We start from the raw sequence: 26,287 nt of genomic DNA, 5'->3' as shown, positions 1-26,287 counted from the left end.
AGATTTCAATTATTGATCCGAAAAATGTAACCTATCTGTAAGTAAACGCTGCGGATAAGAGATACAAACTATCGCAGACATTTACAGATAATTAAGAATTAAAGAAACAAAATGGAGAACACATTAATAACTTCTCTTGTCCTTTGTGAGTAACCATGTTTTAAATCTAACGATTAGTCAGATGTTGTGGATAAAGAAAAGGAAATGAGTCTTTGTCACAAACTCAAATTTTCCTTATATCTTAGCAACTTGATGGTGCAAACCTTTGATTTTTCAAACTTAGATTATTTGATCTACCAGAATTCGCAGTTTGAAATTTCTAAGGTCTACGGCATTGGGTTGCAAAGATATTGGGATTAGCAAATCAGAGTTTGTGGCAAAGACTCAAATCCTTTGAGATTAAGGTAAAAATATAAAATATAAAAGAAAGAAAAACATGTTGTAACCATGAATTAGTTATCAGCTGTATATCTCGGATCTATTCTATACTTAGTTTAACATTTGAGGAAAATCTTTTTTGATCAAAATATTCTAGAATTCAAGATGAGTTAGAAGGTAGAAGTTTATTGTCCCCCAAAACAGCCCACCTCCTTAAAACTTTACGTCGAAGGGTACCAACTTATTTTCATAATATTAACAAAAAGCTTTAAAAAAGAAAATTTTCGATAAACACAATAAGTAAATTTTTAAAATTTTCTGGTTTAATATTTATTTTAATGTTTGTTTTTATTAGCTCATAAATTGATAATGCTGAACTCTTCTCTTTCTTATGTTTAGTAGGATTTACAATGTATTATTGATATTCAATATTCTACACTTTATTCTCTATATACACTATACGTGTATTAAATGCCCTACTCCATAAGGGTTCCTCAAACCCGTATCTATCCAGGTACAACCTGTTCGCTATCAATGTCAACACGGACACAAGCTTAGCTATTAATGTCAAAAAGTGCACAAGCTCTTATGCGATCAATGCCAAACCAATTGGTGTCAACAGGGACACAAGCTTTCAACTTTCAATGCCAATAAGCCGTAAGCCATCAATATCAAACGGAAGCTTGTAACTATCAATGCCAAACCAATGGGCACAATCTCAGCTCGTATGTTTCAACCTGTTTGTTTAAAACAGGGAACGATTATTCTCTGGCAGTAAACAGTACGGAGTCTCTATATCAACTAGAACTATATTTGGATTAAGTATTAACAAACATATGTACAAGTTATGCGTCGTTATATATAACGTAGTTAAGCTAATCACAATATGGATTTGACAGAGTTTTATATATATAGGATGGGTTAATCACAATACATGATTTGCGTATTCACTAATGAGTCTACACTCTACACTCTACACTCTACACTCTACACTCTACACTCTACACTCTACCCTCTACACTCTACACTCTACACTCTACACTCTACACTCTACACTCTACACTCTACACTCTGCACTCTACACTCTATTATTAATGTTATTATTATGTTAAATATTATATGTTGTATAGGATTAGTATGGATTAAAAATGGTTCTACTCCGTGTCTACCACGTGAAGAAAGTTTGGTTAACAGTCCCTTTATTCCTGATGATTATATACCTGGAGGGAGAAACAAGAAACCAGCAGATAATTCCGTCTATCAATCAATCAAAGGTAGTTTAAAGGGACAGTAAGCGAAATTTTAAGTGACCCTCAATGCAAAGATAACAATGCCCGATTCACAACGGTACCCTTTATCTGATCAATAATATTGTCGTTTTTTCTAGCTTTAAATGTGTTAAGCCTTGATTCCTGTATGTTTTCCTGGAGGAAACTGTACATGTCAGTTTTGTAAAGAAACCACAGTGTAAAATAATAAGTTATCAAAATCATAAACATGAAATATAATTCATACATGATCAGATAGAGCTTTTAAGGATACCGTTGTGAATCGGGCATTGTTAGTTTTGTATGAAGATCACACGCTTACAGTTCCTTTACGAGAATCCTCCATCAGAAAATATCATATTTACAGTTCTGATCTAGCTTAAAGTATATTAATGCAATAATATAAAATGTCAAATTATTTATCGAATTGTGTTATATTCTATCCCACAAAAGAAACTATAAAACTGTGGAATAGGAAGACGACTGTTGGACTCAAGTTATGATTTTAAATAATTCTATGAACATGAAACATAGTAATTGTGCCGTGTAAACTGAATAAGTTTTTTTCAAGCTCCATAACAAATTAATATCACTAAATCTATATAAAAAAGCTATTTGCTCATAAATATATGTGTTAGGTATATCTGGTCAAACGGCTGAACCAAATTGGCTGAAATCATTTTAGGGAACCCATGGGTACCTGGGGGGCAACATATGCTAAAAATAGAATTTTTATTTTTAAATTAAAAAATATTTTTAAAATTCCACGGGCAACACCGGGCACTTCAGCTATTATTTTAAAACTGTGTTCTTCCTATTCCGTAGATTTCTGGGTCTCCCTGTATAATGTTTTAATACTCTCTATTCCCGTAAAACATTTTTCTGCATAAATAGAAATAAGAGCAGTTTAACAAATATTCTCTGTCGGCCCCCGGAGATACCCAGAGTCCTTTTTTACCGCTGAAAGAATCATAATCATGTTCTTTGTGTAACGAGTCTGGTGGGAAAACCAGGGAAAATGTTGCCTTTTCATCAGCTTTTTAAAATATATATTTTTCTTTCTACTTTTTATCAAAAATAAACTAGAGGATGGATCAAAGGAAACAGAATGGTTTGTCCTTTTCTTATTTTCTTATTTCCTGTTTCATGTTAAAAATAATTATTTTATGAATTAGCACTAAACTGTTCTCAATAAAGACATAAAATGTACAAAAACGTTATATTTATACTAAACATATTAAGAAAAAAAATACTACTAATTTTACTGTTTGATTTACTTATGTTTCAACGAGAGATTATCTTTCAGAGACTTCTCCGCCTTCCATGTGGAATATATTCTCTAATGTCTCTTCTGCATGAGATCTTCGTCTGTACTGACGTGTCTTGTCTTGGCTCCTTGGGTTTAAACTCCCGTTAGTTCTATCCCTTCACGTTGAGGAAAACAGATAGTCTGGATCAAAGACTTTGTTAATTAGCAAAGTCTCTGGCCTGGATGCCTAGTTGCTGATCTAGGCCGATTCTAAGCTCTCTCCGCGTGTATTCGGCTTGGGTTTTCTATAAATACGTTGCATAGGGTAAAACTGCCATGGGCATGTCGACTGCCTTACTTGTAACACGAACTATGGCTATGTACAATGAGCTGCTATGCTTACAAAAATTGTAAAAAATAATTTCTTTCCTTTATATTTTTTTATTTTGGAATACATATTTTTATAGTTTCACCTGTAAATTGTTAAACTCGCCCCTTTACATTTTTTAAATCAAACCTTTAGATATTGAAAATAAATTTTCTTAAATATAATAAATTCTTTGTTTAGAATTTAACCTTCTCTGCAGCTGATATGGTGATAGAGGAATCAGAACGTCGTCTTCCGTCCTGTATAATTATAGGTAGAAACGTATATATATAGTGGTACCTGGGTTACCCATAAAGGATGAGACTGTAAAGACGATCTCAAAGTTAAATTCAGTCTTCAGCCTTGAATAACGTCTTTTTATGGCTTATTCAGTGAATTGAAAAAGAAAGAAACAAGTTTACGGTTACAGGGAATAATGAATCTAAGAAAAATATGTTGCAATTTTCTCAATTTGTATGGCCGCTAAGTTATTTGGTATTAGACGCCTTTAACAATTTTCTCCTTATAGACGCAACAGATAGAAGTAAAATTTGTAGCGATCAAAAGCGCTTTTTTATCGCATTAAGCCTTTACCCCTTTCATTTTTCGCGAACACTCCCTTTAATTAGACATGCCAATATAGAAATAAAAGATCATTTGAAAAGACGTCTACAGTCCCTTAAAATACAAAAAGGAAATGAGTTTTGTTTTGAACAGTTTGCACCTAACAAACTGTTCAAGGGAATGAAAAGATAAATTAAAATGTTGACATGTTGAAAAACAACATGCAAACTGCAGATATAAATTTATGAACTTGGATAAATTAACAGAAAAACATTAAAAGCAATCTCTCAAACTTTTCATGTTTATTTTATTCTAAAATATCTCTTTCATGTTTGCTAATTCAATTTATAAATTCACTAACTTGAGAGAAAAAATGTCAAATGTCAAATCTACATTTAGAAAATTGAACAAGTATTTTATTCATTGAAATATCAGCACTAAAAGTATATTTATTGTTTACATTTAACTTGACGTGCTAGAATACTGAGGGAGGTCGTCCTTAATATCAGAGTTCAGGGGTGGTGCTGGGTCAGTCAGGTTGACCACCTAAAGACAGCTTTGTCTCATCAACTGAATCATCAGAAATTTTCAATTTCTGCTCTGCAAAGGTTATTTGCTGTGCAAGCTTATTTTTGTTCCTTTTATAGAAGCAACACTTAGAACCTTTTCAGCGAGTCTGCCTGTTAAACCTACGGATCATGGAACACAAATTTAGTTGGAACTACTTACCTCACTCCACACACACATACTTACTACTTACCACATTCCACACACATAAACTTCCTTCTTACCACATTCCACGCACACATACTCACTACTTACCACATTCCACACACACTTACTTCCTATTTACCACATTCCACACACACATACTTCCTATTTACCACATTCCACACACACACACACACAGTTAAATTTAGATGGAACTACTTACCACACTCCACACACACATACTTTTTCTTCGGAAATTCAACTCTGTGCAATTTTTTTGCTATGGCGATTTGCCAAGTTTGGGAAGGATCAGTTTGCACATGGTTGGAACCATGTGCAAACCCACTGATTTGGCAGGTTGGAGTCTTATCCCTTGAAGAAAGCCCTGAACATTATGAAAAAACTTTCAAAATTATTTGTAAAAAATCTAGGAAAGGAGTGCAGGCATAAGTGTGTACATAGACCTAAAATTTATTTCATTTAAAACTAATATAAATAATAATTTTCCTAAACCTTATATTTTTCAAAACTAAGTTTATCAAAAAGATGATTCAGAAATTGTTGGTTAAGTGGAAGAAAATAGTATAGACAGAATAGATAGGATAGAAAGGATAGATAGGATAGATAGGATAGATAGGATAGATAGGATAGATAGGATAGATAGGATAGATAGGATAGATAGGATAGATAGGATATATAGTATAGTATAGATAGGATAGATATAATAGATATGAATAGATAGGATAGATAGAATAGCTAGGATAAATAGGATAGATAGGATAGATAGGATAGAAAGGATAGATAGGATAGATAGGATAGATAGGATAGATAGGATAGATAGATAGGATAGATAGGATAGATAGGATAGATAGGATAGATAGAATAGATAGAATAGATAGGATAGATAGGATAGATAGGATAGAAAAGTAGATTTTGAAGATTGATGTGTTTCACTGCATCAGCAAAACATTGCCGAAAAATGTATAAAAAGATAATGCAGGGAGGAAAGAGGAATATGCATAAAAGAAATGTATGAAGGAAGGAGAAAAATGTATAAAAAGATAATTCTGAGAAAGATATAGAAAACAAAAGCAGGCGTAGAAAGAATATTAATCTGTAGAAAACAAAAGGAAGTGTAGAAAGGATAAAAACCTGTAGAAAACAAAAGGACGTGTAGAAAGAATAAAAACCTGTAGAAAACAAAAAGACGCTTAGAAGGAATAAAACCTGTAGGAAACAAAAAGACGCTTAGAAGGAATAAAAACCCGTAGAAAACAAAAGGACGCGTAGAAAGAATAAAAACCTGTAGAAAACAAAAAGACGCTTAGAAGGAATAAAAACCCGTAGAAAACAAAAAGACGCTTAGAAGGAATAAAAACCCGTAGAAAACAAAAGGACGCGTAGAAAGAATAAAAACCCGTAGAAAACAAAAGGACGTGTAGAAAGAATAAAAACCTGTAGAAAACAAAAAGACGCTTAGAAGGAATAAAACCTGTAGAAAACAAAAAAGACGCTTAGAAGGAATAAAAACCTGTGGAAAACAAAAGGACGCGTAGAAAGAATAAAAACCTGTAGAAAACAAAAGGATGTGTAGAAAGAATAAAAACCTGTAGAAAACAAAAGCACGCGTAGAAATAATAAAAACCCGTAGAAAACAAAAAGAACCAGTAGAAAGAATAAAAACCTGTAGAAAACCAAAAGAACCAGTAGAAAGAATAAAAACCTGTAGAAAACAAAAGGACGCGTAGAAAGAATATTAGCCTGTAGAAAACAAAAGGATTCGTTGAAAGAATAAACAACCTTTAGAAAGCATAACTATGTTGTAAAAAGGTGTATACAAAGATAAAAGCAGTAGAAAACCGCAGAATGATGCTAGAAGCTGTATAAACTCGTAGAATCGCAATCTAGAAATTGTAGAAAGATTTAGGATGCTATAGAAAGACGTGGAAAATATAAATGTAAGTGTAGAAAGTTCTGCAAAGATAAAGAAAACTAAAAGAAAATGAATGAACTCTATATGAATGCAGAAAGAAAAGGACAATGTTGAAACTAAATAAAAGTTTTCAATGCTACAATTTTAAATGTGCAATGTTTGAGTTAGATTAATGAACCGCAATTAGACCAGGAACCTCCCCTGTTAGTGTTACTACGTTTCATTCCAACTAATTCTTGTAATTCTCCAATCTCCAATCTACAATCCTACTGCAGTCTATTCAACAGTATTCAACATTGTTAAAGTATAAACAAATATCACACAGATCCCGAAATTTAAAAGAGTATTGTTAAACAAAACTCCCGAGTTTCCTTTTTGGGGTGTTAACATTTGTGTAGATTTTGGTTTAAGAGATTCGAAAAAAATTGAGAATATGAAGAAACTAAACAAAATAATATTTCATAACAAAAATATTGATATCCACAAAACTGGCTAACCCCATTTTATAAAACACGGGTTTCAAAACTGGTTTTCATAATGATACCATGTCTTAAGTTTTGGGCTCAGGGTTACCAAATACCGGTTTTGAATCTAATAAAACATTTTGTGTTTAATTCTACACGACTAGATGTTTTTTTCTAAATGTAGAATATTGTGGTTTTAAAGAAATCCATTTAAAAATAAATTGTTTAATCTTGTTTTCCAGTGTTTGAAATTTTGAGATAATGAAACCCAGCTTAAAACAATTTTTGAAATTAATGACTCATATCAAAGTTGAAGTCTGGAAGTCGCAGAAAATACAAATTTTTATTCAAATTTTTGTTAAAACTGCGTTGAACGGGCGGGGAAGGCAGGCGGCCATAAGCCACAACATTTTCCCCTTCCATGCCACATATTACCATTTTTGTCTTCTAACAGCCATGAGCCACCACCTTACGGTCTTCCATGCCACAGCATTTGAGTATTTCGGTAGTTATTACGTTTTTTAATGATAAATGATAAGCGCGAAAGATCAGAAGAAATTTTAGAAGTTCATTCAATATCAATGAATTTTACGAATTTTGGGCACGGAGACAAATTTTTTGGGGTAGTCTAAAGAATAAGAAAAGACTGTCATTACCTGAGCAGTACAGATTTTGAACTGTAAAAGTATGTTATGATGCATCAAAATAAGTTTAGCCCTTTACATTACAAGGATTCTTCATTATTTCAATATAAAACTTAAATATGAAGCTCTTTATATTTATCTTTTGCATGACGTCGCTGAATTTTTAAAAATCACAATTTCAATGCACTAAATTTATTATTTAAACCTTTATAACTGTCGGAAGACTCAAATGCGTTTGTGGCTTATGGCTGCCGCAAGACAAAAAAGCTAATATGTGGCATGAAAGGGAAAATGTTTTGGCTTCTCCCGCTAGTTGAACATTTATAATTTTTGGGATTCTCGAGAAAAAAGTCAGCTGAGTTGAGTTTCCACTGCTGACTAAAATTTTGAACACCATTTTAGAGATAAACACACGGATTACTCTGTCGCCCATAAAAAAGAAAAATATTTAAAGGTTTCCGTTATGAATCGGCCCTGCCCCTCTTTAAAAGGAGGGTCATTTGAAACTACAAGATCAGATCTGTGGTCGTTTACGGATAGACATATAGATTAGATAGACATATGAAAATACATTAAATTAAATAGATATAGAGTATATATATGTGTACTTGGTACAAACGGAATGAGGAAGATGTAGATTTGAAAAACATTTCTCAAACTAAATGGCGATAGCATAAAGTTTATATGAATTATATATGAAGGGTTACCCCGAAAGAATGAGACTGTAAAGACGACCAAAAACTCTGACAATAAGACGATTTGAAGCTTGATTTTTGGTTTCTGCATTCAAATGAGTAATTTGATGGTTTATTAGATGATTGAGCACAAAAATAAGGTGGTTTTAGGCTATAAGGAACCCTGAATGCAAAAAAACAGATTAAACAAATTCCGTACAATCCTCCCTGAAGTCTCATCCTTTGTGGGTAACCCTGTATGTAGTCTGTAAAAGAAAGCACGTACAGGGTGTCCCACATCATATTAGATCGTCAATCGGTCTAAATTTCGATTTTTGGAACTAATCAGAAAATGAATCATTTAAAAAATTGAATATGAGTATTTTGGGTTTATGTTGGCGTTAAAACTTGGAGATAATCTAATAAGATATGGGACGCTCTGTAGAATCCTGTTTTCTCTCTGCTTTCTACAGATTCAGTGATCTCTACGGTAGATTATTCATTAAACTGCTGCACATATAGCTGTATGGTCAGAGCCCGAAATTAGAAAATCGTTGAACAAAACTCTGGAATTTCATTTTTGGGGTCTAAACATTTGTGCAGATTATTAATTAATAAATTAGAAAATAGGAATTAATATTTCCGAAAAAAATATTGGTATCTACAAAACTGCCTGACCCCATTCTCATAACCGGGGTTTTATACTGGGTTTCATGACGATACCCTGTTTTAAGTTTTCGGCTCTTTGTAATATTGTAGTATATAAACCTGCTCTATAAAAAGATGAATTAATTACAAGACTTCATATACAGGGTGTCCCACATCAAATTAGACCGCGTGAATGGGTCTAAATTACGATTTGGGGGACAAATCAGAAAATTTAAGAGGAATGAATCATTTTGAAAAATTTAATAAGGCTAATAGAAATTTTTTTTTTGCAGAAAATGCTATGATTTCTCGAGTATTATGTGCGTATTTAGGCGTTAAAGATTGGAGATAATCTAATATGATATGGGACGCTCTGTCTGTCAGCTCTGCTCAAACTGACACATCAATTGTCTTATTTGTATATTCTTTCAGATATTTAGAGAGGGGGGCAAAACGTAAAAAACAACTTTATTCTTAATTCAGAAAATTATATTCTAATATGTCATTGTCACATTTCTTCTGACACCTACCAGCCCAAACAACATTAAAGTCAAAATTAGAATAAAGAAGGATGTAATGTGAAGAAGCCGGAAATAGGAAATAAGGATGGAAGGATAAAGGATGAAAAGAAGAGAAAGAAGAACGAAGAACGAAAGAAGGAAAAACAAAAGGAAAAAAATAAATCAAGATGGAAGGGATAGATTGAAGTTTAAATAGACAAATGAATAAAAGTTAAACTTTTCCTTACCAAGAACCCTGAGAAGAGTTTGTTTTTACTAAAAATCTTTTTCTTTCTTTTTTATCAACTTTTTAGATTAAATTTTCTGCTGATTTTAGCAATAAAAGTTTACACGGTCTGATACAGGGGTTCTCATACTAAGTGGGGGGGGGGGAGGAATTTCATCGATATCCAATCGTCCCGATTTATAGATCTATCAGTAATGGCTCGATTTTAACGTTTACGTAGTCCGTCCGTGTGCATCGATGATTAGATATTAGCTAATCGTAAGCAACGTATAAACTCAATATCCACATTAGCGGATACTACTTTATATATGAATAACTGTTGAGTTGCATGTCTGGAATCTCTCTCATTAGGAGAGAGCAGATTTTTTATGGATTCCTAAAAATCTTAAAAGAATCCAAAGGGAATTGAATAAATCCAAACTACAAAAAATAAGAATTATGAAAATAACAATCACCCTGCAACCAACCAGTAACCATGGGGCTAAGCGTTTGGTTTCTTCAATTTGAATTGCGTTATTTAGCCATATTAAAGTTTTAATTTTAAGAAATGGTTGCATCGGTTAACCCAAGTTTTAGTTTACAATGTACAATGTTTCATATATAGTCAAAAATGTATTTCATTGATAAAGATTATTTTTATGTGTTTTTCTTTACAAAAGTTAAAGAAGATTTTGGTAAACTGTCAAACTTAAATAAAAAATAAAAATAAAAATAATAAAAATAGAAAATAATAATTCTAAAATATTTCAGGTGTTCGTAAAGGGGGAACAAGAGCGCTTCTAGGTAATGGAAAAGTATTTTTTTCAGTAGAACAGAAAAAGTGAGGTGGGGTATGATTGATCTAGCAAGCACTGAAAGAGGGGGTCTGATAGATCCTACAAGCAGTACCGGGGTTGGGGGGGGGAGGATAAAAGGTTATATTGACCTTGAAGTGTATTCTGAACTTTTACATTTTAAACTTTGCTTATATTTCAGTCTTCCTAATCCCAGCAGTACAATAGAAAATTCCCAAGAGTGAAAATCCTTCAAAACGAAATACTTCATGTCTTTCTAGAGAATCATTTTAATTTAGAAACATATCAACTTTTCCATATTTTTATTCTTCTTTTTAAAAAATGGAACTTAATAAACGTAACTTTTGTCAATGTTAAGTCACCTTTAATTCTTGCTCTTACAGTTGATTTTAACTTTTACTTAACTTTTAACCCCCTGAATACCGTGGTTTGGAACTATTATCCCCTGAATACCGTGGTTTTGATCTTTTATCCCATGAATACCGTGGTTTGGAATTATTATCCCCTGAATACCGTGGTTTGGAATTATTATCCCCTGAATACCGTGGTTTGGAACTATTATCCCCTGAATACCGTGGTTTGGAACTATTTTCCCCTGAATACCGTGGTTTGGAACTATTATCCCCTGAATACCGTGGTTTGGAACTATTATCCCCTCAATGCCGTGGTTTGGGACTATTATCCTCTAAATACCGTGGTTTGGAGCTATTATCCCCCTGAATACCGTGGTTTGGAACTATTATCCCCTGAAAACCGTGGTTTGGAACTATTAACCCCTGAATACCGTGGTTTGGAACTATTATCCCCTCAATGCCGTGGTTTGGGACTATTATCCCCTGAATATCGTAGTTTGGAACTATTATCCCCTGAATACCGTGGTTGGGAACTATTATCCTCTGAATGCTGTGGTTTGGAACTATTATCCCCTCAATGCCGTGGTTTGAAACTATTATCTCCTCGATGCCGTGGTTTGGAACTATTATCCCCTGAATGCCGTGGTTTGGAACTATTATCCCCTGAATACCGTGGTTTGGAACTATTATCCCCTCAATGCCGTGGTTTGGAACTATTATCCCCTGAACCGTGGTTTGGAACTATTATCCCCTGAATACCGTGGTTGGGAACTATTATCCTCTGAATGCCGTGGTTTGGAACTATTACCCCCTCAATGCCGTTGTTTGGAACTATTATCTCCTCAATGCCGTGGTTTGGAACTAGGAATGGCGGTGAAGATTGAGAGGAATGAAAGGAGGGTGGAGGTAGGGGGCAGAGGAATGAAGTTGGAGATAGAGAGGGATGAAAGGGGAATGGGGGGGAGGGGTAGAAGATTGGTGGTTAATTGTGAGAGTGCGGGGGGGGGGAGAAGGTAATATAAGGAGGCTAATTCTCTGTGACTAGCTCTACTAGTTCTAATATAATTTATAACAATTACATCTCACCATTAAACATTTAACAATGAGAACCTCACTTTATATAGAACACAGAGAGTTTATATATTTAGGAGGGAAGGAGGAGGGAAGGAGGAGGGAAGACGGATTGAAAAAGTAATGAAAGAGGAAGAAAAAAAGAAGAGAAGGAGATTCCTTTTTTCAATGTTGTCGTAAAAGAATCAAAATGATTATTTCTGAATCTGTTTTCTGAATTATTTTTCTACACATAACTCTTGATTGAAGTAATTTTCAATTTAATTTCTTATTATCAAATTCTAAGATCTTCGTTTGAAGGATTTTGGGAACTAAACTTCTTAGCAATCTAGGTGCAGAGCAAAAATAAACCTTCTTCAAAATTCCATTGTTATATTCTCAATGTTTAAAAATAATTTTCTTTTGTAAATCTGGCTCCGTAACTACAGGAGGGGGATAATGTATAGTTTTGAATTTTGCAGATTTAACAGAAGGGACTGTTCATAACAAACTTTCAGTGTAGAGTCGAACCCTTTATATCGATACCGTCAAACTTTGAGGGTATTGAGTACGGATTAGTTTTCTTTTGGGTTAAATGTTAGATATTGCCGACCTAATAATCCCTTTTCCGATTGAAAAGTTATAATTTTCTTATCCCCATATCTTTGCAGCCTGATGGTGTAAATCTTTGATTGCGACATAGGGTTTCAAAGATAATGGAATTAGAAATTTAGAGTTTGTGGCTCAATTCCTTTAGCAAATGCACTTACGAATTATGCTGAATACAATGTTGGGGATGCTTTCTAAGAAATCAAGAGAACTATATAAAAAGTGTTTTTGATGATTTTCCATTATGGAGTATAAACACTTATAATATTGTGTACATAGCATTTTTTTTAGAAATGCTGTCTTTGCATCCTCAGATCCGTGTAGCACAACAAGAAGTTCATTTCTTCGATAATGAAACTAATTACGGGTAAATATTATTTTTAGAACTAGGCTTCAACATCGCTTCCCCCCACCCCTTTACTGGTGACAATTCAGTATTTAGAAGATGCTTTTTAAGTCACCATTACTATATCGTTCTCCCATAAAATTTTTTTTTAAATGTACGGGTTTTTCTGTTAAAATTGGTCGGTTTTCAAAAATATTAAATATGGATATTTTTGCAGTGCAAAATTTTACCAATGTCGACCATTAATAACCCTTCCCTCAGGTCATGTGAGTTGCCACAGAAAAATTGGGCCCGATCAGTTTAGCCTTTTATCGTTCAAATTGGATAGAAATAAAATAATAACTGTAAAGTAAAATGTACGGTTGTCCGCCAAAAGCTACAAAATGGAAAAACCGATTCTATATAGAACGATGGCCCTGCAGGTTTTTGTCTTTATCCCCTGTCACCTCCGTAATTCTAAAGTACTGCTAAAATATCAACTTTTGAAAGCAATCATGTTAGCAGAGATACAGAACTTATTAGAATATCTTATATAGAAACTAGGCGAAACGCCCTGCATTGTCCGTGGAATTTAGAGAAAAAATATTTTTTAGCCAATTTCTTTACCTATTAGCCTATTTCTCCACCTATTAGCCTATTTCTCCACCTATTAGCCTATTTCTCAACCTATTAGCCTATTTCTCCGCCTATTAGTCAATTTATCAACCTATTAGCCTATTTCTCCACCTATTAGCCTATTTCTTTAAAACATGTCAGCCGATTTGGTCCAGCCGTTTGGCCAGCTATAGATCGAACGTTATATCCAAAGGAGTTTAGCTAAACTGGAATTTATTCATCCAGGAAATGTATTTTTCCATTACATAAATGCAACAGTAAATGCAAGAATTCCGTCAAATTCCAATGAAACCTTGATATCTAAATATTTAGAAATTATAATGTTTATCTAAATATATCCCTGGTATCCCTGGTTTCCCTGGTATCCCTGGTATCCCTGGTATCCCTGGTATCCCTGGTATCCCTGGTATCCTTGGTATCCCTGTTATCCCTGGTATCACTGGTATCCTGGTGTCCATGGTATTCCTGGTATTCTTGGTTTCCCTGGTATCCCTGGTATCCCTGGTATCCCTGGTATCACTGGTATTCTGGTGTCCATGGTATCCCGGATATCCTGGTATCCCTGGTATCCCTGGTATCCTTGGTATTCCTGGTATTTTTGGTTTCCATGGTATCCCGGTGTCACTGGTATCCAAGATATCCTGGTATCCCTGGTATCTCTTCCTAATCTATTAATGTTTAGACAAGGATATCCCTGGTACCTGAACCAGTTCCCCGCTCTGGGTCCAGATCAGATCTGTGTGGAGAAGAGTCCGAGCTACTTCGTAACTCTCAAGGTTCCAGAGAGGATCAAGGAGATGAACCCTCGGATGAAACTGATTCTTATAGGAATAAATATATGCTCTTATCTATATAATCTTATTAGATCAGCTTAGTCTCTGAGATTATAGAAACAGGTTAAAATGCCAGAAAAGGATTAAGGTTTAAATCCTGGAAAACATGTTAAGTCTCCAACAATCTCTTTTTTCTCAGAATTCAATCCTAATCTTAAACTTTACACAACATAGAAAACGAATTGTTCTTAAAATTTTAAAAATAGAAGTTTCATCGTGTTAACATTTCAATTCTATCTTGACACGTAAGAACATCTCCGATTTCTATTCTCTAACTCCAACCTTACACAAATCTTTTCTCAACTGGTCAATCCCATACCTGGAGACTTAACATCTCCGATAACCAATAAGGCTGAAGACCCTTTACACTTCAAATATTGGTTCAAGTCTAGTTACTCTTCTCTTGTACTTAAATACACGTAAATAATGGTACTATATTTGATATTGGAAATCAGATATAGTAATTTAGAGTCGAGGGTCCGGATTTTATTTTAGATTTATGAAACTCAGTGTTCTCTTTAGTTATTTCATTTTCTTGCATCAGCTTATATCAGAATAAACTTGATACAGAAGGGACTGCTTTATATCAGAATAAACTTGATACAGAAGGGACTGCTTTATATCAGAATAAACTTGATAAAGAAGGGACTGCTTTTTATCAGAATAAACTTGATACAGGAGGGACTGCTTTTTATCTTGAAAATATATAAATTTGAAGAGTCAGAAAAAGCTTTCTTCTTAGAAAGGCAACCATTTAAATCCCCAGGGATTGTAGGAACTTACAGGGATTCAACAATCTAAAGGGCTTCAACAATCTAAAGGGATTCAAGCAATCTAAAGGGTATTAACAATCTAAAGAAATTTCAGCAACGCAGAAAGGATTCCAGCAATTTTGAGGGTTTCCAAAAACCTATAGGTGTTCCTTCAACTTAGAGGAATCTAAGCAACCTATATGGATTCCAGCAACCTATAGGGATTCAAGCAACCTATAGGGATTCCTGCAACCTATAGGGATTCCTGCAACCTATAGGGATTCCAGCAACCTATAGAGATTCCTGCAACCTATAGGGATTCCAGCAACCTATAGGGATTCCAGCAACCTATAGGGATTCAAGCAACCTAGAGGGATTCTAGCAACCTAGAGAAACTTTAGCAACCTAGAGGGATTCCAGCAACCTAAAGGGATTCCAGCAACCTAGAGAGGTTCCAGCAACCTACAGGGATTCGTTAAACCTAGAGAGATTCCAGCAACCTAGAGAGGTTCCAGCAACCTACAGGGATTCGTTAAACCTAGAGGGATTCCTTAAGCCTAGAGGGATTCTAGCAACTTAGGGAAATTATTCCGTCAACCTAGAGGGATTCCAGAAACCTAGAGGTAGTCAAATAAATGTAGAAGCAACATAAGGGATTTTTACAACAAAGGGATTCCAAGAAATAGAATAAACACTGGATGAGAGAATGTTTCTTGAAACCCAGCAAGATTACTTGTAGGAATCTATGAAATTCTAGGAATCAAGAAAGATTTACTTACATGAAGAAAGGGGTCTAGGATTCTATTTTAGCTCTTGAACTATTCAGATTCTCAGAAAAACTGTTAGATTCCCAAAAACTTAAAAGATTATGGGAGGAAGAGCCTACAAGGTTGTTCAGGTTCAGTTTTGTTTAAAAAGAAGGGAAAAGAAATAAACTTAAGATTCTACTCTCGGGATTTTCAGAATTTTTATATTTCGTTTCACGTATTTGTAGGATAAGCCAAGAAATAAAATAGAAAATTTACATAAAAAGAATATAAAAGTAAAATGATCCTGAACCAAGCTTCATAGCAATTCCAGCACACCTAACCACAAGATGGCTAANGGGACCGAAACATTATTAAGAAAATAAGCATTGATCCTCAGAAGTGCCCACATTGGATTTCAAGATCAAGCGTTCAAGATTAATGATACTCGGCTTTGTGTTGTAAATCTCGGGAATAAAGGATTGAATTGCAGACCTATAAATATATATTTAATTTCTTTCAGATATCCCGTAATGGTCATACTGAGCGGAGACAATTTTGATATAAAAATTAAATTCCCATATAGGATATCCAGATAATATCCAAACAAAAGTTCTGATCTCTGTACAGATAATATGAGTTTCTTTATATGTATCTATGTATCTGGGACTTTAGATTAAACTAATAAAAGAAGAGAATAAATATAAATATATTAGTCCGAGATCCTGTTACAAGACTTATATCAGACTTCACACAGATAACACACAATAGAATAGATAAGGTAGGAGTGGAAACTAGAAACCAAAATATTATTTTCAAATATATTTTGTTCATCATAGAAATAATCTGCTCAAGTTATTAAGTGCAGAAGGTTTGAAATCATATGGGCCGGGTTTTAAATTCTAAAAATGATATTATGCATAAAGAAACTCGTCGTAAACTTAAATTTTTCCTTCCCAATATTATTGCAACCAGATGGTGAAAATCTTTGATATTTCAAACGTTAACTATTTAGTCGAAGACATCATTTTGAAAAGAAACATTAAAATATAAGGAGAGTAATCAATTCATTTTCAAATTATCCCAAACCCAAATTTAGATACCAAATAAACCTATTTTGATAGAAATTAAAATTTAATGAACTATCTTAAAGAGAATAATTTGCCATCTATTATTCTTCAGGGGTTGCAGATTAGAGATTTTGACTCCACGATGGTTCGAGAGGACGGATCTTTAGCTCTGGATACCTACGGAGTAGATACAGGAGTTTACTCAACCCATCTTCTAAACTGGTTCAAACACTTTCCTAGAGAACAGGTAAACCTGAATTTTAAATAATCAACGGAAATCAGCTGATATCGAGATCAATACTTGATCTCCTCTTTTCTTAATCTCCAGATTAAATTATGCTTCTCCTCTTGTTATTAATCTCCACATCAATTAACCGATCGGCATTCAAGTTTTCACGTTATTTTAAAAGATAAAATGAAAACTTTCTATTCGATTCAATTAAAAACAAAAATAAAAAATATACAAATGCGGGAAAATTTACGAAGCACGGAAGAACGTCAAAGGAATTGAGTCTTTGCCACTAACTCTGATTTTCTAATCCCTATATCTACTTAACCCAATGTTGTAGACCTTATATATTTCAAACTATGATTTCTGTTATATCAAATAATCTAAGTTTGAAATATCAAAAGTTTACACAATCAGGTTGCACAGATATAGGGATTAGAAACTTTGAGTTTGTGACAAAGACTCAATTCCTTCATGATGAAATTTTTTTCTGGGAAACTTGAGTGTACACTCGGTAATAAATTTTCATCTGGAGAAGTATGGATGTATACCAGGCATGGATGATCAGGCAAACGGTATGGTAAATCTGTAAATCTGTTGTACCAATCTACAAATGGAAGCTTACTTCAAAATGCGTCAATTTCTTTCTTATTTAATGTATTTTTATATTTGGCTTAAATAGATAGCAATAAAGATAACGAAGATAACATTTCCACTTTCAATTTGCTTAAAAATTTAGCTCAGTTTTAATCCCATCCTACAAACCCTCTTTTATCTGGCTCCTTGTTGAGCTACGGATAGGATATCCTGGTTGTAATCTGATATCTAGTTCCTTGTTGAGCTAAGGTTAGTAAATCCTGGTTTTAATCTGATATCTAGTTCCTTATGAGCTACGGATAGAATATCCTGGTTGTAATCTGATATCTAGTTCCTTGTTGAGCTACGGATAGTATATCCTGGTTGTAATCTGATATCTGGTTCCTTTATCTAGTTCCTCGTTGAGCTACGGATAGGATATCCTGGTTGTAATCTGATATCTGGTTCATTGTTGAGCTACGGATATGATATCCTGTTTGTAATCTGATATCTAGTTCATTGTTGAGCTAAGGATAGGATATTCTGGTTGTTATCTGATATATAGTTCCTTGTTGAGCTACGGATAGGATATCCTGGTTGTAATCTGATATCTGGTTCATTGTTGAGCTACGGATATGATATTCTGTTTGTAATCTGATATCTAGTTCATTGTTGAGCTAAGGATAGTATATCCTGGTTGTGATCTGATATCTAGTTCCTTGTTGAGCTACGGATAGGATATCCTAGTTGTCATCTGATATCTAGTTCCTTGTTGAGCTACGGATAGGATATCCTGGTTGTAATCTGATATCTAGTTCCTTGTTGAGCTACGGATAGGATATCCTAGTTGTTATCTGATATCTAGTTCCTTGTTGAGCTACGGATAGGATATCCTGGTTGTAATCTGATATCTGGTTCATTGATGAGCTACGGATATGATATCCTGTTTGTAATCTGATATCTAGTTCATTGTTGAGCTAAGGATAGGATATTCTGGTTGTTATCTGATATCTAGTTCCTTGTTGAGCTACGGATAGGATATCCTGGTTGTTATCTGATATCTAGTTCATTGTTGAGCTACGGATAGGATATCCTGGTTGTTATCTGATATCTAGTTCCTTGTTGAGCTACGGATAGGATATCCTGGTTGTTATCTGATATACAACAACATCTATACTGTCCTTTACTTTTCCTTATAGATTTTATTGAACATTTTTAGTGATGAAAACTTTGTGATGTATGGGAAAACTGCAAACTATCATCAATATCCAGGAATGCGTGACATGGATAAAAGTTGGTAAAGTTTATCTGCTCCGGTATCCATCCAGAGTATCGGAAATATAATCAGAAGAAAAGGATAAGCTTAGCGGTAACCTCAACAATACAAGAATAATTTTTTCCCTCTGGAATTAGTTTCTTCTTTACATTGATGAGAGCAGGTTTAGTTTGCCCAGTGTCTCTGGAATCTGCAGGAGAAAATGATTAGATTCATGTGAACCTGGGGAAAAGAAGGATTAGTTCTTCTCCCAAACCCAGAGAAGAAAAGGAATAAGTTCTCCTGAAACCGGAGAAGAGAAAGAGTATTTTATCCCGCACCCGGAGAACAGAAGATTATCTTCTCCTGAAACCGGAGAAGAAAAGGGGTATCTTCTACTGAACCCGGAGAAGAGAAGGGTTAACTTCTCCTGAAACCGGAGAAGAGAAAGAGTATCTTCTCACGAACCTGGAGAAGAGAAGAATTAGTTTCTCCCAAACCCGTAGAAGAGAAATATAAGATTCTTTGGAACCTCTCCGGTTAATCTGATAGCTTAAAACCTAGAATATGGAGATGAATTTTTCCTAAAACTTGAGAAGAGTATGATTAGAATCTCCGAAAACTGAAGGAGAGAGAAATTTTTTCATCCGACAATTTTGCATAAACTTAAAGATTTAGTTGAGACCAGGTGCAGCATGTAAAACACGAATTAGAATAAAATTGAATTATGTAAATTGTGTACACAGTATTCTGCAGCATGTACTGTGCACATAAAAGATGTTTGGCGTACTTGCCTGTACTCAATGTAAATATTTACAGTTGTCTCATGGGAATTTTATTGAAACTTTATAGAGATTTATTATTGTATAGTTTCAAGAGAAAACTAATTTAGGGAAAGAAGAAAAACTATTTTCAGAAAAAAATATTACTCAACGTTGCAGTCTATTTTTTACAATCATAATTTTTGATTCATTTCGATAGTTCTGTACTTGAAATGTTATTACATGTCTCTTTAAGTTTTACTCTAGGTTTATATTGCTAATGGAGACAAGTTAATCCGAACCCCGTGGCAGGAGATGAATAAGATCGAAAACTTCCTCAATCTTCAACACTCAATCTCTAGATCTCAGTTCTTCTTTAACACTACTAAGGTATGCACATTAAGATGGTTAATTGTACAAGTAGAAAAGAAGAAAAAAAGATCTACTCTGATATCCTCGTCTTCCTTATTATATTCGTAATAATCATATGCGTCCCCCCTGTTGATCTAATCATGTCCTTTTCTTGATCAACACTGAACATTATGCGTCATATTCTTAGATCAACACTGAACATTGTGCGTCCATTTCTTAGATCAACACTGAACATTGTGCGTCCTTTTCTTGATCAACACTGTACATTGTGCGTCCTTTTCTTAGATCAACACTGAACATTGTGCGTCCTTTTCTTAGATCAATACTGAACATTGTGCTTCCTTTTCTTAGATCAACACTGAACATTGTGCGTCCTTTTCTTAGATCAACACTGAACATTGTGCGTCCTTTTCTTAGATCAACACTGAACATTGTGCGTCCTTTTCTTAGATCAATACTGAACATTGTGCGTCCTTTTCTTAGATCAATACTGAACATTGGGCGTCCTTTTCTTAGATCAACACTGAACATTGTGCGTCCTTTTCTTAGATCAACACTGAACATTATGGGTCCTTTTCTTAGATCAATACTGAACATTGTGCGTCCTTTTCTTAGATCAATACTGACCATTGTGCGTCCTTTTCTTAGATCAACACTGAACATTGTGCGTCATTTTCTTAGATCAACACTGAACATTGTGCGTCCTTTTCTTAGATCAACACTGAACATTGTGCGTCCTTTTCTTAGATCAACACTGAACATTGTGCGTCCTTTTCTTAGATCAACACTGAACATTGTGCGTCCTTTTCTTAGATGAACACTGAACATTGTGCGTCCTTTTCTTAGATCAACACTGAACATTGTGCGTCCTTTTCTTAGATCAACACTGAACATTATGCGTCCTTTTCTTAGATCAATACTGAACATTTTTATAATTAGATCAAAAAAGTACTTTTCTGACAAACAAACCCTTTAAATCCCTTCATAATAATATTTCTGGAGCATAGTACTATATAATATATATTTACCACCACAATAAGATTGGAAACCTTGTTGAAAAATAATTTAGATTTAGGAGAAATAAAACATCAAGAAAAATCATAAAACTGTCGAACAATAAAGAAACTATATTCCCGAGTACAGACGAATAAAGTTTTAAATTCTTTAGTCTTTTAACTTTGTTTCAACAATTTTATATTTGCTTAACTAGATAAATTGCAGTTTCATAATTCAAGCAATGATATAAAACTAGAAGAAATACAGTGAAATTCAGAAATATTTTAAATAGAAATTCTTAAATGTTGGGGATGAACACTAGAAACACGGCAATCGCCGCAATTTTTTAAAATAATTTTGTAAAAATGTCGCCTTCCTTTTTCAAAACTTTTTGGTTCTTACTTCATAGTTAAAAACAATTAAACTTTATTTATACTTTGAAATAAAAAGTTTGATGTTTAAAATTGTTCTTTATGGATTTAATTGAATTAAAGGCTAGAGCGGGTAGAAAAGAGGGTATATACACATTTATGACGTCAAATATTTAATTCATAGTTTTCATGAATTTAATTTTTCCCTGCAGCATTCATTCATAACACTACAGAATTAACTTAAACTGTATAATTTATCTTGTGTGGAAATTAGACAGGGTCGTACTGATACAGGGGGGGGGGGGCGAAACGGAAGATGGGCAATAGTGTCCCCCCTCCAATAAGTATGAGAACCCCTCCCCCATTATTTACCCTGTGAGCCACCCCCCGCCCTACAAAATCTTTCAGTTACAAGCTTGAATATAAACAGACTTAAAGGGACAGACCGGCTATGTAAGGTAGTTAAACTGAGCATGCAGTGTTGTGGACAAATTCTTTAGGATTCATTTGAGACATATAAAACTTTTCCACGATGTATAATTACTGAGTTGAAGTGCATAGTCGACATTCAAATGGGTACGTTTTCAGAATTGTTTTCATTATTATATTGAATTTCTTATTTTCTACGGGTTTATTCGCAGATTTCTACAAATCTTCAAATGTCGTTGTCAAATGTCAATAATAATTCCAGAAAATCTGCCGAAAATCTTTGTGAATAATGAGATAATAGAAACTACTAATTAAATAAGATTACTTATTTTCGATGATAAGATTAATTTTGATTTTCTCAACCTGTTCCTAAACATCTAATTAGTTTACTGTAGAATTTTGTTTCCATTTTTTGTCGTCATTATTTAATAATTAAAACAACTAATTCTGAAAACGTATCCACCCAAAAGTACGATTCTGAACGTCGACTTTGCGCTCAAACTCAGGATTTACAGATCTTTAAAAAGTTTTATATTCTCAAATGAATTCTAAAGAATTTGTCCACAACACTGCATACTCAGTTCAACTACCTTACATAGCCGGTCTGTCCCTTTAATCTGAATAGCACTGAGTATATTTCTATTTCTCCCAACATCCAGTACATGCACAGTAAACAGTAAACAAATACCTTTAATGGGGTTCATGGTGTTTCTATGATCGTATACGAATTGAGTCTTTGCCACAAACTCAAATTTTCTAATCCCATTATCTTTGTAACCTGATGGTGTAAACCTTTGATATAAAATTTAGACTTTTAATCGAACATAATTTATAGATTAAAATATAAAAGTCTATCTGTCTATAACTAAAAATATATTTTTTAAAATGTTAAAGTTAAACAAGTTATACGACATTGGGTTGCAAAGGTATAGGATTTGGAAAATCAATTCCTTTGTTTTTGACAAGAATTCAGGGAAACAAGTTTCACTGAAACACAATCTATCGCTTTACAAGTTTATTCTAAAGAATATTTATAATCTTTGGTTTATTTAGAAGGAAAAATATGTTAAATAATTTATTATATATAAGCTCATTGAGAGCTTTTTCTAATAGAAATTATCAATCATATGTCCTGGGTCTTCTCTCAGAATTGTTAATCATATATCCAGGGTTTCCTCGAGAAATCATTTACTTTATGATGAGGTTTTTTTTTAAATCTATTAATTTTAAATCCAGGGTTTCTTTGAATTTATTGCTACAAAATCGACAATTTTGTATCTAGGGTTTCCTCTTTAAATACAAAATTTTACAACCAGGGTTACCTTGAATTTATTAGTTATACATCCAGAGTTTTCCCTCGAAATTATCAACAATTTTTTCCCAGGATTTCCACTGCAAATTTTAAGTTAAATGTCCAGGGTTTACTCTTCAAAGTATAATTATAATGTCCAGGGTTTCCTCTTTAAATATAAATATAATGTCCAGGCTTTCCTCTTGAAATATAAATATAATGTCCAGGGTTTCCCCTTGAAATGTTAATATAATGTGTAATTATAATGTCCAGGGTTTCCACTTTAAATATAAATATAATGTCCAGGGTTTCCTCTTAAAATATAAATATAATATCCAGGGTTTCCACTGTTTGGTTGTTGATGGACAAACTAGGTGCCTGGCTAAGAGTAAAGGAAGACCACATGTAAATGTTAGTAAAGATACGATTGTAAAACTAAGAAGATTCTACAAACCTCATAATTACAGGTTACTATTTATTTAAACATAAATATACAACTGATTCATTTTTAAAGAGATAAACATGAATATCTTTTTCTTTCTTGATCAGACAAATGTTTAAGGTACTGTAGTGAATCAGACATGCCATTTACAAATGGAGAATATTACGACACAGTCCATTTAAACGATCTGATGAAGATCTATAGAAATATAATCTTATTAAATATTAATTTATTGTTGAATTATGTTTGCATTTCCATCTTTCACCTAGAGTTTCAAACTTTAATTGATCAAAGTAGAACTCTCCGGCTCTATCTCTAGTTCCTCTAGCTCTGACTTCATCTTTCTCTTTGTCTTAGGTTCAGATTTTCATGATCTAGCTATCCTTGATATTTCAGGTTCTATGGTCTTACTATTCCTGATATTTCAGGTTCTATGGTCTTACTATGCCTGATATTTCAGGTTCTATGAACTAACTATCCTTGATAGTTCAGGTTCTATGGTCTTACTATCCCTGATATTTCAGGTTCTATGAACTAACTATCCTTGATAGTTCAGGTTCTATGGTCTAACTTTCCTTGATATTTCAGGTTCTATGGTCTTACTATCCTTGATATTTCAGGTTCTATAGTCTTACTATCCCTGATATTTCAGGTTCTATGAACTAACTATCCTTGATAGTTCAGGTTCTATGGTCTAACTATCCTTGATATTTCAAATTCTATGGTCTAACTATCCTTGTTATGTCAGATTCTATAATCTAACTATCCTTGATATTTCAGGTTCTATGGTCTAACTATCCTTGTTATTTCAGGTTCTATGGTCTAACTATCCTTGATATTTCAGGTTCTATGGTCTAACTATCCTTGTTATTTCAGGTTCTACGGTCTCACTATCCTTGATATTTCAGGTTCTTGGTCTAACTATTCTTGAAATTACAGATTCTATGGTCTAACTATCCTTGCTATTTCAGGTTCTGAGGTCTAACTATCCTTGGTATTTCAGGTTCTATGATGTAACTATCCTTGTTATTTCAGGTTCTATGGTCTAATTATCCTTGATATTTCATGTTCTATGGTCTAACTATATAAACTTGATATTTCAGGTCCTAAGGTTTAACCATACCCTTAATATTTCATGTTCTATGATCTAACTATCCCTGATATTTCAGATTCTATGGTTTAGTTGGGAAAGATTTCGGATGGCCGGAAGAATAAAAACTTAAAGAACTTCAATTTTGATATAAAACTCAATCAAGTGAAAGAATGTGGTATCAAGGTATCTGGAGAGAGAGCTAAACCAGGAAACGGGATCGAATCTAATCCTTGAAAACTCTGCACTAAAATCTGTATTTTTTCTGTCCTTTGTCCGCTTTGACAAAACGCCTGTGATTACATATCATTAACTTAATACCTACATTTTTCAATTTTAAACCAGGGTTAACCTTTAGCATATATTTTTTTCAGAAACTTTTTGTTTACAAAAATATATTTTACGGGTTTACTCTGGAACATACATTTTCTATACTTTCTGTAAGGCGGATTTTGCCGTCAGAATATTTTAATGTCGTCTTTTCAGATTAAAACTTCTAAGTCTTCTCTTTCAGGTTTTCAAGTGTTTTATTAGAATATGAATATATATGCTTTCCTCTTTTTAGATTCTAAACTCTATTCATGATATTAAATTTATGCATTTTTATCCTCACTTTTGTCATTCAAACTTGAAATTGGAATTTTGCAGGGCAAAACTGGCCATTTTCTACACAAAAATATTTAGCAGGGCACACAAATATGTTCACTAATAATTCAAAATTCTAACTTAAATTAAAAAATGTTTTAGAAGTTGATACTCTAATAGAAAAACAAAGAAACTAAGGTTTTGACACAAACTCAAGTTTTCTAATCCCTTTTTCTTTAAAACCTGTTAGCTCGTAAATCTTTGGTATTTCAAACTTAAATTAAAGAATTTCAATGGAATAAAATAATTTTTTAGAATTCTTTTTGCCATAATTTGAAGGTTGTTTTGTCCTGCATTAACCCCATTTTAACATTTCATAGACTTTTCTTTATTTTGAAAATATATAAATGTATGACCAACTAGTTTTTTTTTCTAAATTAAGGAGGAATAAAACTAGAGAGAGAAAAAAGGGTTAGTTTACATTCTTCTACAGTGCAGTGGTCGGCGATTATCAGTACAATGAAGACGATTTTTTATTAATAATGCTTTGATCCCTAACAAGCATTTCTTTGATTATAAGTTTAATAGTAAGCAAAGAGAAGCTGTTAATTGATAACTTTTCTTTATTATGTGGTTTTGTGTCTGTTTGCTGTCTGTTTAAAATTGAAAGTTGTCTTCATTGTTGTGATTGCCCAGACCGGTTCTTAAAACTATTACAAGCCTTACAGACAATCTTTATTGTTGTTTTCAATTAAGATCAGAGAATCCCTTGTGGGCCCTAGAACGTTAGGAAGAGAACTGAATTAACCATTTTATACGGTTGTACGCGCGAAGGTTTTGATTGAATTGTAAAAAAACAATATTAAACATATCAATATTTTTGCATATTTCGCAGATTTTTATATTAAAGAGCAACATCTTAAAATGGAGAGCATTATGCAAACTTGCAGCTCGGCGAAATAGCAGACGGAATCTGGAATTATTCCCAGGAGACGGCGATCATGCATAATTACAACTATAATTATAAGTTCTAGGTAGAGCCCTACTAGGTAGCCAATCTGAGAATAGAATAATT

The 26,287-nt window shown here is 33.5% G+C and overlaps 1 protein-coding gene across 1 annotated transcript; it reads left to right on the top strand.

Moving 5' to 3' along the window:
• Positions 1–1,500: 1,500 nt before the first annotated feature.
• LOC111703367 (heparan sulfate glucosamine 3-O-sulfotransferase 1) lies at positions 1,501–25,396 on the top strand. The gene is made up of 10 exons (XM_023475288.1): positions 1,501–1,652; positions 3,464–3,536; positions 10,398–10,430; positions 12,745–12,820; positions 14,097–14,242; positions 16,462–16,526; positions 16,928–17,062; positions 19,904–20,026; positions 23,435–23,562; positions 24,707–25,396. Exons 1-10 carry the CDS (start codon positions 1,527–1,529, stop codon positions 24,750–24,752), a joined length of 951 nt encoding a protein of 316 aa, XP_023331056.1. The 5' UTR covers positions 1,501–1,526; the 3' UTR covers positions 24,753–25,396.
• Positions 25,397–26,287: the final 891 nt, after the last annotated feature.

Source organism: Eurytemora carolleeae, unplaced genomic scaffold, assembly GCF_000591075.1.
Source record: "Eurytemora carolleeae unplaced genomic scaffold, Eaff_2.0 scaffold17, whole genome shotgun sequence".
NCBI classification, from domain to species: domain Eukaryota; kingdom Metazoa; phylum Arthropoda; class Copepoda; order Calanoida; family Temoridae; genus Eurytemora; species Eurytemora carolleeae.
The sequence above is the reverse complement of the archived record's forward strand: the minus strand, read 5'-3'. Positions and strand labels throughout refer to the sequence as shown.

What these genes read in the sequence shown, in the direction of transcription:
- LOC111703367 (XM_023475288.1), top strand. Translation starts at nt 1,527, where the DNA reads ATGGTTCTACTCCGTGTCTACCACGTGAAGAAAGTTTGGTTAACAGTC. An exon ending in CACACAATAGAATAGATAAG is followed by an intron (nt 16,527 to 16,927) that starts GTAGGAGTGGAA and finishes ATTATTCTTCAG; the next exon opens with GGGTTGCAGATTAGAGATTT. An exon ending in TACAAACCTCATAATTACAG is followed by an intron (nt 23,563 to 24,706) that starts GTTACTATTTAT and finishes CTGATATTTCAG; the next exon opens with ATTCTATGGTTTAGTTGGGA.